This window comes from Lithobates pipiens, unplaced genomic scaffold (assembly GCF_037356315.1).
Source record: "Lithobates pipiens isolate NorthernLeopardFrog02 unplaced genomic scaffold, aLitPip1_a1.2 Scaffold_1, whole genome shotgun sequence".
NCBI lineage: Eukaryota > Metazoa > Chordata > Amphibia > Anura > Ranidae > Lithobates > Lithobates pipiens.
Window position 1 is genome coordinate 154,259,989 of NW_027507685.1, and position 17,372 is coordinate 154,277,360.

Below are 17,372 nucleotides of genomic sequence, written 5' to 3' on the forward strand. Positions count from 1 at the left end.
AAGTTGGACAACAATTGTCTGAAGGAGCATACTAATGGTCGGAGTTTAGGCAAAAAGTCTGTCATCACACAATCCCCTTCCAACAATCCGATCATGTGTACGAGGCTTTTGAACACTGATGATTGGTATTCTCAATTTATTGGATATCTTTTCGTATCCCTTTCCTGTTTTATACAGTTTAACTACCTTTTCTCGCAGATCCTTTGACAATTCTTTTGCTTTCCCCATGACTCAGAATCCAGAAACGTCAGTGCAGCACTGGATGAAAGATGCAAGGGTCTGTCAGGAGTCCAGAAACTCATTGACCTTTTATACACACAAATTGCAAGCAAACAGATCACAGGTGAGGACGGTTACCTTTAACAGCCAATCAAACCCCTTTGTGCCAACTTGTGTGCAGGTTATCAGGCCAAAATCACCAGGGTATGTAAACTTTTGATCAGGGTCATTTGGGTAGTTTCTGTTGTCATGATTTAAAAAGAGTAAAACACAGTTGATTGATAATTAATGGCTTCAGCTACACACTAACCAGGAGTGGAAGAAAAGTTTTTGTGTCATCCTATTCTCTGAAAAATGGCTAAGAAATCTAATTCTGCCAGGGTATGTAAATTTATGAGCACAACTGTAGAAATCTTTTGCCATGTAAAATTGTCCATACACTATACAATCTGATTGTACAGTCTCCCTTAGACTTATAAACAGTATTTAAAGAGGTTGTAAACCTCCACGTAACATGTGTACCTATTTGTACAATTGTTTAAAGTTTCACCCTTGTGAAACCGGACCTGCAGCATTCCTTAAAGAGGTCGTAAACCTTCCTATGTTGTTTGTACCCATAGGTAAGCCTAGAATAAGGCTTACCTATAGGTACTGTAAATATCTCCTAAACATGTGTCGTTTACGAGATATTTACTGTATACTGCACCAATGATGTCATTGGCGCATGGGCTCTGAAGGAGCGGCCGTTACTTCAGGAGCTTGTGCCGTGACCAGTGGCTCCCGCACGCATGCGTGGGAGTGACGTCGTGGGGCTCTAGGCAGACATACAACCCGAGTCCGCAGCCCTGGAAGGAAGACGGGCGAACATGGACGTGGCCTGCAGCAAGGATGCCGCAGGCTTCCTTTGCACGCAAGTGTCACATAATGTGCTAGTATGCGATTCATACTAGCACATTATGACTTTACTTTGCAGAGAACAATCTGAATTTAATATGAATAATAAACCTAAACAATCCATTTAATGTATATGAAATCAGACACACCCTTACACTACATAGGGTATGGTAAACATATAAAAACGTGTATAGTGTGTGGTCAACCTAAACATTTCTCATATGCTGTATGTTTTTAGCCTTTAGTCTGAAGTTTAGCGGTATATCTATGGTTCAGGTTTCTGGTAGCATAATGTGGGGGAGTGTTTAGAACACATTTAGACCCCCTATATTCCGCAGAGCATCACATGAATGCCATTGTGAGAGCCACACTCTACCAGGAAAGGTATATAAAATACACACATACATACACCACCTACTGGTAAGGCAGAACAGAACACAAGGTTATAGGAAGAAAAACCCAACACACAAGTCTTCTTAATAAAATTATTTCTGCAGGAATGAAATATAAAATATACAGGGCCATTATCCAAATTTCTCCCAGCTATGTACACAAGGGGAGTCAGAAATTTCAACATCTGCTATGGTTATCTGGCATGGATTTAAAAAAAGGCAGCCCTTTACAAAAGAGCATGGTCCAGAGGTAATGAGCATCAATGATCCCAGCACTTGCCAGGCTTATACCAAATGCTTTCAGAAACGTTGACACAAAGATGAATGTGAGAAGAGGTCTCTGGCAGCTATGAGGTTAACTGATATTAGGCAGCAAGGGCAGGTCCACCGTTCAAGTAAACATTATGGTGTCAAGACTGGATAATCCCTGGTCACTGAGTAAGAGATTGGTCGATCAGCTTCAGAGCTCCTCCAACCAGGTGAAGGCTCCCGGTGATGAGGATCTGGACATGGGCAGCTTCTCTTAGTAGTACAGAGCCAGAGCTAGCCACTGGGTGGTGGTGGAGAAAATTACTGTCCAGGCAGGGGAAGTCAGGGTCCCGCCCCTGAGTGGCCCATTGCAGGGCGTGTGAAATACAGGGGAACACTAGAGAATTACAGTTTAAGAGACGATCTGATGAAGGGGTGAGGAGTAAGGGAGAACTGCGGGGGCTGTCCTTAATTAAAGTGTCAACAGGCAGTGAGGAGGCCCAGGGATCAGAACAGCTTCTCTCCTCCATTAACATGTTCCACTTCTTCTGATTCTCTAGACATCGGGTCAGAACATTCTCCAAAGTCACATTGTAATTCTGCTGATCTGTGAAAAACAAAAAAATTGTAGAATTGAAGTTAGGTGTATAGTATATAGTATAGTAAAGTATATAGTAAGGACTATAAACTGCATATGTACAACTATGTAGCAGCAGAAAAAGGAGAAAACAAAAAAGTAAGATTTTGCACCAGATTTTAGTGCTGTCTACTTCCTTCATGTTTAACCTGTACCTTATTTTGTTTAGCTTCACTAAACAATACTGCAGATGACACCTAACCCTAGGTGTCCCCAGCCTATAGCTGTGGCATCACTGCCTACAGCTCAAGACACTTGGAGGGCCAATGCTCAAATCAGACAATGAATGAAGCCGAACCCTCTGCCTATTAGGGAAACCTACCAATACAGCCAAAAAGATGCAGAAAAATCAACCTTATGCCCAATATCAAAAGAGAAACTGTCACCAGCCAGACAGGAATTACTCTGTAAGGATAGGAGCAATTAACCTTGGACCAAGAAAGACGCTGGTTAATCTGAACCCATTAAAGTGGTTGTAAACCTAGTTAAACCACTTTTACCTACAGGTAAGCCTATAATAAGGCTTACCTATAGGTACTGGAAATATCTCCTAAATCTGCATGGTTTAGGAGATATCTATCATATACAATTGCACCGTCATCGTGGAATGTGCATTGAAGAAAGGGCACGATTGTGTCATTTCTAAAAGGGCCGTGCCGTGACCGGCAGCTCCTGGACACATGCACAGGAGTGACGTCACATGACTCCAGCCAGTCACAGAGCCAGAGTTCATAGCCCTGGAAGCAAGAGGAGTGAAGAAAAACGCGGCCACCAGCAGGGACTTTGCAGTCTTCGTTTGCAGTTAAGTGCAAAATAATGGGCTAGTATGCAATGCATACTAGCCCATTATGCTTTTACTTAGTAAGGGGGGGGGGGGGTAGTAAAACCCATCAGGGTTTACTTCCTCTTTAAAAAAGGAAAAACATGTTCCCAGTAGCCTGAAGTGGTCAACAAGGAACGGGACCAAGCTCTTAATAGGAAAAAGGTACTAGACAAGGAACCTAGGAAAAATGTAATTGTGAAAGAAAGACCAGCGGGTCAAAGTAGAAAGGCCTTAAGACTCTACTCACCTGAACCCCTAAAAGGTCAAGAAAGAAGGCATTATGTGTCTAGAAAGACTGTCAGGACAAGAACCTCTCCAAAGTGTTATTTACCAGGGAAAAACCTCTAGGGGTAATTTCATACTCATGACTCCAGAGAACACCCAGGTCAATGCGAGCAAAAGAGGTAAGATGCATATGGAAGCACATTAATAAGGCTAAGCAGGACATGGGAGTTGAAAATCCAATAAAACTAGGGAGACATAACCCACCTGATTGATCAAGCTAGATACACATACTCAGGAGGGACCTGTGAGTGAGCCCTAATAGGGAAAAACAATCCAGCCTGCCCTTCATCTCAAAGAGAGACAGGCCCAAGAATGATCCTGCCTCTCCTGATCCAATAAAGCAGCAGCATATCAGGATAACAAAGAATATTTAACGAAGTGAATCCAAAACAGTGAAAAGGGCCAGGAAAATCATCTTCGCAAATCTGAAGCAGCCAAGGAAGGGCTTAACTCCAGGTGGACAAGTCCCACAAAGTAATTCCCTGTTCCTGTCAGAGGATACTTTCATCAGGAGACTAGTTTGATATGTCTGCAGACAGCTCAAGGTGACAGGGGACCCTCCTCCAAGAACATTAACCTGCAGTGTCTGAGATGCAACATGGTGCATGAACCTCTCCTCCATGTCCATAATCTAACAGCCAAGAATTGGCCTCCAGGAGTATCATCATTAAGAGGACCAGTGCAGGTAATACTAAATCGCACAGTACCAACCAGAGCAGGAACAAACCTTTCCTGATAAAAGGAAGAACTAATTTCTCCTCAGTGAAGACACACCAGTGCCTAAATGGTGTCAAGCAAAGCATCCCACAACGTAGAAGGAACCAACTTTCCTGGAACTACAAAATCTTGTCCCAGAAAGGATAATTCTCCAACGAGAGGAGCACCTTTGGAGATGGGGAGAGAAGTCCTCAGCTGCCCGATAGGGAAACTGAGCAATCTGCCAGACCAGGAGCTCCATGATCCTTGGAGGCAGACATGTAAAAATAGGATTTTTATAACAGCTTACCTGTACAAATCCTTTTCTTTAAAGTACATCATGGGACACAGAGCCATAGTAATTGCAATGTGGGCTATAGGCCACCTTCAGGTGATGGACACTGGCACACCCTAGGACAGGAAGTCCAATCCCTATATAACCCCTCCCACTAGTGGGAGTACCTCAGTTTTTGTAGCAAAGCAATACATGTGTTTACCAGAAAGAGGAGAGGGACCTCTGTGTCCCGTGATATATTTCAAAGAAAAGTATTTTACAGGTAAGCTGTTATAAAAATCCCATTTTCTTAATTGTACATCGCTGGACACAGGGCCATAGTAATTACCACGTGTGATGTTCCAGACAATGCCAACTGAGAGGAGGGAGACAACAGAATTAGGGCAACATGAGACTAGAGAACTTATACTGCTGCCTGCAGCAGGGGCGGATCCAGAGTCTAGTCTCGGGAGGGGCACTGCCAGAAAATAAGGTGTTGCTTACAGAACACGTTTGTATTAAAATATATGTATTTAACATATCATACAGTCATAACCTTGTTTAAAACAGTGACACTGTTTTAAAGTGTTAGATGCATCCCCATGCCGGCATCCCATTTATTTGTATTCTAATACATGGCTGCATGGACACAGCCACTTAGTCCCAATATGACATGCTGGGGTGGGTACCTGAAGGCACCTGGCAAGCATTCTGGGACCCACGCAGGACATATTGGGACACAAAAGCTGTGTGTGTCAGTAGAAATAAATGGGATGCCAGCACAGGGATATGTACAAAACTTTATGGGACATTCCTTTCTGTCATTCCTTTTAGTATATCCCACACTTTATCCATCCCCAAGTCAGTTAAAGACAGCCCGCATGTCTGCAGCATGCCTCCTGTGTGAATGAGGCCTAAAGATTAATTTTAATGTCATTCTATATCATCATTATCATCATGATAATCACACAATACAGGTGCTGTGGCTCATGATGATGATGATGATGATTGGTAATTGTAATACACAGCATGGAGGGGGGTAATGTACCGACTGACGCATTTGTGACCAATGGCAATTAATTAACCCCTTTGTGCTGCATTAGTAGCAGTGTTTTTTTTCAACCCCATCATGCTGCAGCATAAAAGGGATTCATTAATAATGATGGTACCACTGCCACTAATGCAGCACAAAGGGGTTAATTAATTGCCATTGGTCATGAATGCATCAGTGAGTACATTACCCCCCTCCATGCTGTGTATTACAATTACCATTCTAACTGCATTAACACCCCTCCCCTCCTCCCCTTCCCTCCAAGTGTTAACCACTTCAGCAGTTCACACAGCTAACACACTGTTAAGGAGTTAAAGCAGTTAAGTGATCACTCACTTGCAGACAGTGCAGATGGGCTCACAGGTCGGAAAGCATCTTGTCTTGAATCTCGCGCTCCCGGCCTCTGAAATATGACGTCACGCCAGCCGGGACTAGGGAGCTCCTGTCGGGTGGAGATCACTCCGCCTGACAGGGAAGTAACACTGGGCACGTCCGCACCGCTCTGCTAATAATACTACACAGCGTGTAGCGGCGACCCCAGTTTTACCATGGTCTTTACCCCCATAAGGACGCCACCGCCTGGGCCCCTCTAAATGAACGGATGGGGCACACTGAATATGTCTAAAGCCATCTTTGAGTGGGGGAAGCAGAAATAAAGTCCCTGCAACTGCATTTAGACGATTCCTCGCCAAACGTAAATAGGTGGCGGAGGGAGAAAGCCTTGAAGTGAAATATTTTCGGGGGGGGCAATTGACCCGTTGCCCCCCCCCCTGGATCCGCCCCTGGCCTGCAGCACACTACGCCCAAAAGGCGATATCCTCATGTCTTTTTACATTCACCTGATAAAATCTGGTAAATGTATGGACTGAAGACCAAGTTGAGGCCTTGCAGATTTGAACCATGGAAGCTTGGTGATGCACTTCCACGAAGCACTAACAGTCCTAGTGGAGCACGCTTTTGATTTGAGAGGGTGGAATCTTCCTTTTAAATCATAAGCCTGAACAGTTACTTGCTGAATCCATTTAGAAATAGTAGATTTTGATGCTGCCTGTCCTTTTTCTAGGACCTTCAGGCAACACAACAAAACATCAGTTTTTCTAATCTGAGCAGTCGCTTTCAAGTAGACCTTGAGTGCTCTTACCACATCAAGAGGATGTAGTAATTTACTTTCTGTAGAACGGGGTTCTGGGAAAAATCAAGGCAGAACAAAATCCTGGTTCAGATAAAAACCAGACACCACCTTCGGTAGAAAGTTAGGATGAGGATGCAATACTACCTTAGCCTTGTAAAATAATCAAATATGGCTCTTTACAAGAAAGAGCAGCCAACTCTGATACCCTTCTTGCAGAAGATATGGCTACCAGAAAAAATGTTCCTTGTCAAAAGGACCAAGGGGAAATGCTGTATGGGCTCAAAAAGGCTGTTTCAGCAATGCCAATAGATCTAAATTCAAGTCCCAAGGGTTCAGATGTGACTTAACCGGAGGATTAAGCCACGTTACCCCCTGAATAAGCTACGAACCAAAGAATGTGAAGCAAATGGTTGTGGAAATAATACCAATAAGGCTGAAACCTGGCCTTTGATAGTACGCAAGGCCAGCTTAATTTCTAACCCATCTACAGAAGTCAAGAATTCAACCTATGACATACTTCCTGGGGTGCCAACCCTTGGATTCACACCAGGAGACATATGCTTTCCAGACTCTATAATCTAGGATTCTGGAAGCCAGCTTCTCTGCATTAACCAAGGTAAATACCACTGGACCTGACAGCCCACGCTTCTTCAGAATGTGGGTCTCAATAGCCAAACCGATAAATTTAGTGTTTGTAAGGTAGGATGGAATACTTGCGAGAGAAGGTCGGGGATGTGGTGGTAGGGTCCATGAGTCCCCTACCGCTATCTTTATGACCCATGAACACCAAGATCTTCTGGGCCATGCCGGGGCCACAAGAATCACCGATTTCCCTTCCTGCTTGATCCTGCGAAGCAGTCGTGGAAGCAGAATAGGAGGAAATGCATAAAATCGGTGATAACTGATTCCTCTGGAATACTAAGGCATCTGTACCGAATGTTAATGGATCCTTTGTTCTTTTTAATTCTTTTTTATTCAAAAAAACAAAAATTAAGCGTAGAGTTAAACCCCCCCACCGTCCCCAAAACAATAAAACTTTTGCCTAGATATATACCAATCAAGTTGGCCTCTGGAGGAGGGCACTAGGTGACACCGCACCCGCGTTGTCCGACATTTTGGGCCGTGATGCTAAATGCAGTCCAAAGTATGCTGCCCCCCCCCCCCCCCCCCCCCCCCCCCAGCACCAAGAATTTTATATGAAGAAATAACTCGTCCCCCCTACAAAAGTGACCAGTTATTCTAATGCAGAATTATCAAAATTTTCTCCCATATGCCAGTCATATACATCCCCCGTTATGGCCTAGCACACCAATAGTTATAGGTTATCCCCCCCACCTTATCAAATTTGGTCAGTGCCCCCCCTACTCAAGTAGGTGGCTTTGTAAAATGGTACTGCCTTGTTAACCAATGCTTTCCAGGATTCCAAGGTTGGGTCTGACAAACTTTTCCAGGAGAAAATAATCCGCTTTTTGGCATAAAACCGCAATAGGGTAAGACAGGGCTCGACAAACCCCAGGCGCCAGGTCGCCAATGCGACCAGAAATCGCAACCTGGCGCCTAAGCTGCCACCAGCCCACTCACTATTGATGCCCCAGACATGCAGCGCATGAACACGGACTGCCGTCGTCCTCCCTCCTCCACACTCGGCGGCACCGCGCTAAGTGTGTGAAACTGACAAGCAACGTGGAGAGAGGAGGATCTGTCAGATTTCAGCTTAATGTCGGGGTGGGAGGGACCCGGCAGCTATCAAACACCAGCCAATGGGATCTGGGCGGGCCGCTACGTGTATGTGGCCCTGCCCCTTTTAAGCAGCCCAATAGTTGGCTGGTGTTTGATAGCTGCTGAGTCCCGCCCACCCCGACATCAAGCTCAAATCTGACAGATCCCGCCTCAGTTACTTGTAAGTTCCAAACCCCGGCTGGGTCCTGCCCATTCCGACATTAAGCTCAATTCTGACAGATCCTCTGTTACATTTCAGTAACAGAGTGCTCTGTGTGAAACCTGCCAGTGCCACCTGCCAGCGCCAACCAGTGCCACCGCCAATCAGTGCCACCTGCCACCGCCAATCAGTGCCACCTGCCACCGTCAGTGCCACCTGCCACCGCCAATCAGTGCCACCTGCCAGTGCCACCTACCAGTGCCAACCAGTGCCACCTGCAACCACCAGTGCCAACCAGTGCCACCAGCCACCGCCAATCAGTGCCACCTGCCACCACCAATCAGTGCCACCAGCCACCACCAATCAGTGCCACCAATCAGTGCCACCAGCCACCACCAATCAGTGCCACCTGCCAGTGCCACCAGCCACCACCAATCAGTGCCACCAGCCACCACCAATCAGTGCCACCTGCCAGTGCCACCAGCCACCACCAATCAGTGCCACCAGCCACCACCAATCAGTGCCACCCGCCACCACCAATCAGTGCCACCCGCCACCTCCAAACCAGTGCCACCCGCCACCTCCAAACCAGTGCCACCCGCCACTTCCAAACCAGTGCCACCCGCCACTTCCAAACCAGTGCCACCCGCCACTTCCAAACCAGTGCCACCCGCCACTTCCAAACCAGTGCCACCCGCCACTTCCAAACCAGTGCCACCCGCCACTTCCAAACCAGTGCCACCCGCCACTTCCAAACCAGTGCCACGTGCCTGCCAGTGGCAACCAGTGCCACTGCCAATCAGTGCCATCACCAACCAGGGCCACCTGCCAGTTCCAAACCAGGGCCACCTGCCAGTTCCAAACCAGGGCCACCTGCCAGTTCCAAACCAGGGCCACCTGCCAGTTCCAAACCAGGGCCACCTGCCAGTTCCAAACCAGGGCCACCTGCCAGTTCCAAACCAGGGCCACCTGCCAGTTCCAAACCAGGGCCACCTGCCAGTTCCAAACCAGGGCCACCTGCCAGTTCCAAACCAGGGCCACCTGCCAGTTCCAAACCAGGGCCACCTGCCAGTTCCACGTGCCTGCCAGTGCCACCTGTTGCCAGCCTTACTCTTTCTGGTTAGCCCATAACCCTGATGTAGCAGCGTTTCATTGGAGTTATTGACTGGGTCCTCCATTGTGAGTTAGGGATAGGGGGTGAAAATGAGTGGCCTTACCCCGGGAGCTGACAATCCATACCACTCTTAAAAAAAAAAAAAAAAAACTGGCTCCAAACTTTTTTAACTGGCTCCTAAATTCAAAGCAAATTTGCCAACCCCTGGGGTAAGAAGAGTTCTAATAGCCCTGGTAGTAGCCAGGGGTTCCACCAGATGTAGTAAGCATACCTCAACCGTCATGAGAATCGAAATAGAGGTGACCGACCTTATACAGCTTGCTACTGCCTGCCAGTATGCTCTGACCTGTAGGCATTCCCAAAAAATATGCATAAAATTTGCTAGTGGCAAGGAGCACCTCCAGCAAGATGATTGCTGATTCCCAAAACATTCTAGCAAGTCTAGCTGGGGTCAGATCCTGTGCAGGAATTTATAGTAAATTAGTCTGTCCCTAGTAGAGACCAGGGTCTGAATTGCAATTCCCCATATATCGTCCCAGTCATTTCTGTCTAACCCCAAGGTTGCAGCTATCCACTCCTGTCTGCAGGGTTCCAACAGTTTTGTCTCTTGAAAGAGGTCTTTGTATAGGCTGGAAACTGGTTTAGTTAAAGAGTCACTACAAGCCAGCAGTTCTAGATCACTGGGCTCAAAGTCAAGAGGTCTTCCTCCAAACTGGGACTGAAAGGCATGCCTTAATTGAATGTATCGAAAAAAAAAAATGCGTATTTGGCAGTTCGGATCCTTTGTTCTTGACACAAAGTTGTTGATTCTCTTGTTGAACCAGGACACAAAATAGATCTACGTCTGGGATCCCCATCTTCGGCGCATTGCCAGGAAGATATTGGGGTGAAGCGAACATTCTCCCAGGATCAGCGGCTGGCGACTCAATTAGTCCGCCTGCCATATTTCTATTCCCGGAATGAAGACTGCTGATAGGCAAGGTACATTGTTTTCTGCCCAAGTTAAGATACGATTCACCTCTTTGGGCCGCACAACTTCTCATGCACCCCTTGGTGACTGATGTAGGCTACTGCTGTGGCATTGTCAGATTGGATCCTGACAGGACAATTCTGTAACCGGAATGTCCAGGCCCTCAGGGCCAAGAGCGCTGCCCGGATTTCTAGAATGTTGATGGGCAAGGTCATTGTTACCATCTTCCAGGTAACTGGTAGGAAAGATTTTCCCTTTTGCAGATTCTTGGTTATCAACCACCAACTGAGGCTTCGGCACACCCTGAAGACAGATACATTTGTGATATTTGATAGCCCTGATCGATTACTTTGACCGGCCACCCCCCCCCTTCTGACCACAGCCCGATGCACAAATGCAAAGGGACTACCAGAAGAAATCGCATCCACTGCTTGCACAAATAGTCCAGCAACTGCCGCTGCTATTTAATGCTCATTCTGATGCTTTTAGTAAATGTGCCATGGAAATGCCTGCGTCACCTCTTACATGCCTTTTTGCTCGTCTCCCTACAACAACCGCAGCCAGCAAAAAAATTGAGCTTTTAAAACATACTCCTGCAATGAATGTTGCCACACGCCAAACTAAGCCCCGCCCCCTCCCTTTTAAAAAGCGCGTTTTCCCATGCAGGCCTCCGATCCGACAGGATCTGTGTGTGTTTGGGGGAGGGGACCTGGTAATCAAACCGGCGGGCAGGGGCGGTAATAAACAGAGTGCAACGCCAATCGTTCTGGCCTCCCCCATCCAGGGAGAGGGGGAGAGCTTTGTCCAGGTGGGGGGTGTTTTTTGTAAGAAAATCCCCCCCTCAAACTTATCGGAGTCCTGGGCTACTCACCGGAGGGAGATCTTCTGCTGAGACAGCTTGATCTTTGAGGAAGCATGACAAGGTACATGCTCTATACAGCCCCCAGTGGTGACTTTTAGGCATTAACATGTACTTTTTAAAGGAGACAATTCATAAGAAACTTTAAAATTCCTTAGAAATCTCCACTTACCTTTTCCTCACTGCAGGGATTTCTGTGATAAAACTAACAGACCCAATCTTCACCTCTCACGGTGGGCTCCATTTAAAAACCTTCAGGAACCAGGAGATCCACACTCCTGGTCCCATAAAAGATCCTGCCAGAAAAACCTTATGGCTGAAAAACCAAAAGTACTGGATCCTGGGGTCCAGCTCTCTAAAAAGAGGCGCTACGGGCTAAACCTCGTTTCTTCTGTCACGAGGCCCGGGTACCATTCAATTTGACCTAAAAACACTTTGAATTGATCCCACTGCATAGCTAGCCCCAGCCAGGATTGCTCCAGTGAAGCTCAGCACATCTTTACTCATGACCAACACCTTAGACACTGGCGAAAAAAACTGAGGTACTCACAGTAGTGGGAGAGGCTATATTAGGGAGTGGACTTCCTGTCTTAGGGTGTGCCAGTGTCCATCACCTGAAGGTGGCCTATAACCCACATAGTAATTACTACGGCTCTATGTCCCATGATGTGCGATTAAGAAAGTAGATCAAAAAGATGAGAGAAGGGGGGGGGGAAGTGCCTCAGGCTTGTCCAACATCATCCAACACTCCCACAAAAAGGTAAAAGATACAACTAGATCCCTGGACTAATGGCAGAAGGCATGTTGCCTACAAATGACAGACAATTTCCAGCACCAATTCCTGATGAAATCAGACCTGGCTTGATCTTGCATGGAATTAGCCCATGGAGAGGGAATTCTGTTTGTTAAAGCAGAGTTCCAGCCGCTGCTGACTTTTAATAAGGACACATACCTGTCAAGGGAGCCTGCGATGACGGCCCCCCAAGGCCGATTCATCCACTGGCTGGGGGACAGGTGCCACCATTACAACTAAGCGTAACCAGCAGTGGAGCCTTCACAGCCGATTTCCTACTGTGCATGCATGAGTGGCTTTCTGATTGGGCACCTCGACTTCTGGGACACACATAGGTCCCAGAAGGCAGTGGGGGAGAAGAGGAAATGATGTGCTTTGCTGTGGCCCGGCTAGGATGGAAGTACACCTTGTACTTAAAAAGGTAGGAAAAAAAAAAAATAAAAAAAAGGGGGTGATAAAACTGATGGGTACCACTTTATACCCCAAGGGAACTGCTCTAAGGCGAGGATGGTGTCCAGGGTGGGATACAGCTACTGAGGCTATAGCAGACACAGGAGTTAGAGCAAGAACTCCTGGACTGAGGAGACCCCCACGGGGCATAGGAAGGTCTGTTAATCTGAGCAGTGGCAGGAAGGGGATAAAAGAGCTGGAGTGTGTGCCAGAGGAAAGGATTTAGTCTGAAAGGGGTGCGCTCTGCAACAAGATGCCTAAAGGTCAAACTACCCAAGGACCTGCAGGAATGAGCAACCGATCATCCAGATGCAGAGTAGCATACACTGCATCAATAAAGGAGACCGTCTCTCATACAAGGTAAAGGCAGGGACCAAGATTTCTAAAAAGGCAATCTCAGAGATTGTGGTGGCCCCTGAATCAGTTAGAGATGGTCACTGACACTTTCAGCCCAGCCTCTAAGGCCATGGGGACATGAGTTGTTGATAGAGCAGCAGGGTGGGGAAGAAGGCTTATGCATATTTTGCACGCTTTATGAATTGGGTGAATTTGGCCACAAAGTTTTGCAGAAGTGCAGTAGAGGTCGCCAAAAAGGAAGAGGACTCGACCTCACCTGATGAAGCCAAGGGAGACTCAAATACAAAAGGCCTATAACCAAAGAGTAGCAGATTTCCAGATTCGATACATCACTGCCATCAGAAAGTAAACGGTAAATGTCCCCATAATTATTAGCGTGTGAGCTGGGGACACCCATTGCAGCACTACTGTCCCTCTCAGGTCAATTTAATAAAACTGGAGCGTGCAAAATCTGGTGCAGCTCTGCATGGTAGCCAACCAGCTAACTTCAACTTGTTTAATTAAGCTGCGACAAGAAAACCTGGAAGCGAACTGGTTTCTATGCAGAGCTGCACCTGATTTTGCACTCGGCAGTTTAAGTAAATAAACCCCATTGTGTCTAAATGCAGACATGTTGTGATCACGTGTAGTGGTCATGCAACTACTTCAGGCTACGAGCCAAACCCAGGCAGCTAGTAGTCGATGAGTCTAAAGGCCAGAAGTGACCAGGGTCACTGTAGACAGGCAGTAAAAACAGACCAGAGATCAGAGTTCCAGGAGAACTCTGCGTTGCTCTTTTGCAGTAGACACTTCCTCTATACAGAATGTCAGGAAAGAGGGTGCATGCAGGACCCAGCAAAATGTCAACACTTGGTCCTTCAGCATTAATCCCTTCTGCAGTAAAACCCATGAGAAAGCAGGAAATTTAAAAGGCATCGATTGGCGCAAAAAGCAAAGCAACTCAAGAAACTTGCCCCATTTGGAAAACTTGAAGAATCATAAGAAACAAAGCTAGCAAAAAGAGAAAAGATCAGTTAGGCTGGTCGGATGCAAAGTTGGAAGAGCGGAGGACCACCATGGGCTCCACACCTTAAAGAAACTTAGCGTGGGAGTCGTGGAAGATGCTAGACCTCTTTTCATTTATCATTTTGGAATATAGGAGGAATCCTACATAAACCTGGTGAGAAGATAACATTTCTCGTAAGCAGCATCCCTTGATGGTAGAAAAACTTTCATAAATGCGGCGGAGGTGACAGAGCAGCTAATCTTCTACCTTACCACCCTGGTCCCCGACTTCATGCTGTTTGCTAGAAAACTACAGGTGCTCTTTGCACTTAGCAACATATAAGCTTGACAGCAATGTAAAATACATTCTCCATGCCTCCACTTCCACCTACCTGGAAGGTTTCCTATGCCCAGTTTACTGAGTGGCAAAGTGCCAAAGCAACAAGACAACACAAAATGCTTAAAGAGCTGTTTGGGGGGGGGGAACAATTCTCATGTTAAGCATTTGATCCTTTACACAGGAAAGTCTAGAGTTTTGCCAAGCGTCTGATCCACTTCCTAACGGTCAGACCAGACAAAGCTTAGCTGCTTCCTGTTCCAAAATAACCTCACCATGCACCGGCAACTCTGGAATGTCAATTAAATACCTGATTTTAATTAAAAAGAAACCATGCTTTAGTATATCTGTTAGGGGAAACGTGAGGCAAAATCATTACTTTTTTTGTATGTATGCATTACTATTTTTAAAATATTTATTTTTACATAGTTTATGAGGCTGAAGAAAAAAAAAATACGCAAGTCCATCAAGCTCAGCCTGTGTGTGTGATTTGTATTGCCTAACAATTTCTAAAGCCGTTATATTCTGCTTCCTGAGGAAGACATTGAAAGTTTTTTTGACGTTGACACGCTCAGCTAGAACCACTTCATAGGGGAGGGAGTTCCACATTTGTAACGGTTCTAACAGTAAAGAATCCTTTCTGCAATCTAAGCTTGAGGCTGGAGTCACACTGAAGCACGGAGCGTCTCACAGCAGGGGTTCGGTGTGTCCATGTTCATAGTTTCAGGTCTGATTTCAGTCCGAATTTTTGGCTAAATTCTTTCCAGAAGACGCACAGCACCCCTGTGCAAATTGCACCAAAGCCACTCCAGAGATGTGTGAAGTGGCTCCATAGAGAGGCGGTCACAATCTCCTGACATGCAAATTAGATGTGAAGAAACCCACATCCAATTCACAATAGTGTGAAGCCAGCCTTACTCTCCTTTCTACCATATTGTTTTGATCATTTGCAGTTTACAGGTACATGGGAGCAGCCATATTTGCAGATTAAGTATGCACACTCCGTTTCCTGTTTATTAGTGATTGTGCATTACAATTCCTTAGGCAGGCCATACATTATACAACTTTCTTGTACAATTTTCATTTGGAGTTGCCAAAAACCAAATGATATGAGGTCAAACCTAAACACTTTGTATGCAATCAGGCAGGTCCTCGGCCCCATAGTTGAAGGTAAATCTAAAAGGAAATTGAACAACAAAATTGTATAATGTATGGCCAGCCTTAGTGCAAGTCCATCAGTCAGGCAATGCACACACTATGCTGCCATAATTATAACTCAGCAGTTGTTGATCAAAGAGAACTGCTGACTGCCGAAAGTACACGTAGCCTAGAATGGGAGACTTTACAAACTTTAATGTAACAGAAATATGCTAACCAAAATGTTTTTGCACTGAGCAAGATACTGGAGTGTATGAATCAACATTTCCATTGCTGCTAAACTGCTTGTTCATAAAAGATGGGCAATCTATTGAAACTGATATTAATATGTATTGCAGGCCAAATCCATTAAGGGAAACAAAATTCTCCATTTTATTTTTATTTTTTTCTATACCTCTGTAAAAGCCAAATCTGAGTTTCTGCTAAGAAAACAGGATGTTTTCAGACACATTTTAAGGTCCAGAGTGCAGAACACTCACCTGCAATCCCCACTCCAGACACCTCACTGATGTTAGGACAGAAGACAGCGTAGTCAAAATGGCAGGGCTGCAAAATAAGACACAGATTACGTGTAAAGAACTCCCATTTTACTGAGCTATTCTTACTAATGCCAATCTAGCTCTATGTGCACTAGCTAAACCCCTGGTGCCAACCTGCAGCCATTTGGTATATGATGTACGGCCCTCGGACCTCAGCAGTCTGCAGTGGAAACACTGATTATAGTAATAGCATTGATCTCCATTAGCCTTGTGTAGTAACATGTTCCCCAGTTTCTTATCTTCTGCAGCATATCACCAGCCCAAAAAAATACATAGCATGCCCACCCCTCTGACCCTCATTCCCTCTATTAGGTCTGCAGCCTGACAGTCTTCTCAAGCATTACATATATTGAACCATTATCATTAAATTGATATTAAAAGGCTTTTTAAAGAAAATAATCATGCCATAGTTACTTTCTCTGTACAATGGCTTTGCACAGAGCAGCCACGATCCTCCTCTTCTTGGGTCCCCCAATGGCACTCCTGGCCCCTCCCCCCTTGCTGAGTGTCTCAATAGCAATCCACCTGCTATGGGGGCACTTGTGTATGCTTGCTCCCAAGCTGCCTCTGCGTGTCCATAAGACACACACACACAGTGCAGCTCAGCCCCGCTCCCTCCTCACTGGCTGTGACTGACAGCAGTGGGAACCAATGGCTCTTGCTGCTTCGTCTCAGCCTTTGAGATTGGAGAGCCCCAGGAGAACCACTGCTCTCGTGCACATCGCTGGATTAAGAGGGGGCTCAGGTATTTATTGGGGGGCAGGGGAGGCTGCTGCAAGCAGAAGGTTTTTTTAACCTTCCTGCATAGAACGCAGGAAGGTAAAAACCCTTCAGCCATACAACCACTTTAAAGTGGTTATGAACTCCCCTTCCCAACTTTACTGCATGTAAAGGGTTTTGCAATCATTTACTTGTTGTAGGCGGCTATAAATTTTTTTTAAAACTGAGCAGTTTAGGAGGTATCATCGATATCCGTTTCAGTGACGTCACTCGCGCATGTGCATTTTGTCCCTCATTTACCGCACACTCGGTAAGACGTAAGTCTAAGCATCTATGTGCCATGCCTCCGATAGAGCTCCACGGCATCACAATCCCATGAGATCCCGGTGTTCTTGAAACATTCCATGTGACCAGCTACGTCACAGGGGGTATGAACAAGGACATTCATGCTTAACACTGGGAGAATATTTGCATGTGTGCTCTTATTGGTTTGCTGGGCCGTTGCCATGGTAATGGTATACTAAAACGAGGCTTGGTTAATCTTTACTGTGCATGCCAGA

The 17,372-nt window shown here is 46.0% G+C and overlaps 1 protein-coding gene across 5 annotated transcripts in view; it reads right to left on the bottom strand.

Moving 5' to 3' along the window:
- Positions 1–1,584: 1,584 nt before the first annotated feature.
- FPGS (folylpolyglutamate synthase) overlaps positions 1,585–17,372 on the bottom strand; it is a 115,673-nt gene continuing 99,885 nt past the window's right edge. For all 5 annotated transcript variants that reach the window (XM_077478719.1, XM_077478720.1, XM_077478718.1 and 2 more), the window contains exons 14-15: positions 16,033–16,099; positions 1,585–2,361 (exon numbers count right to left, since the gene is read on the bottom strand). In XM_077478719.1, coding sequence (XP_077334845.1) covers positions 1,937–2,361; positions 16,033–16,099 — 492 coding nt within the window. In that variant the 3' untranslated portion in view covers positions 1,585–1,936. The remainder of the gene's footprint in view (positions 2,362–16,032; positions 16,100–17,372) is intronic.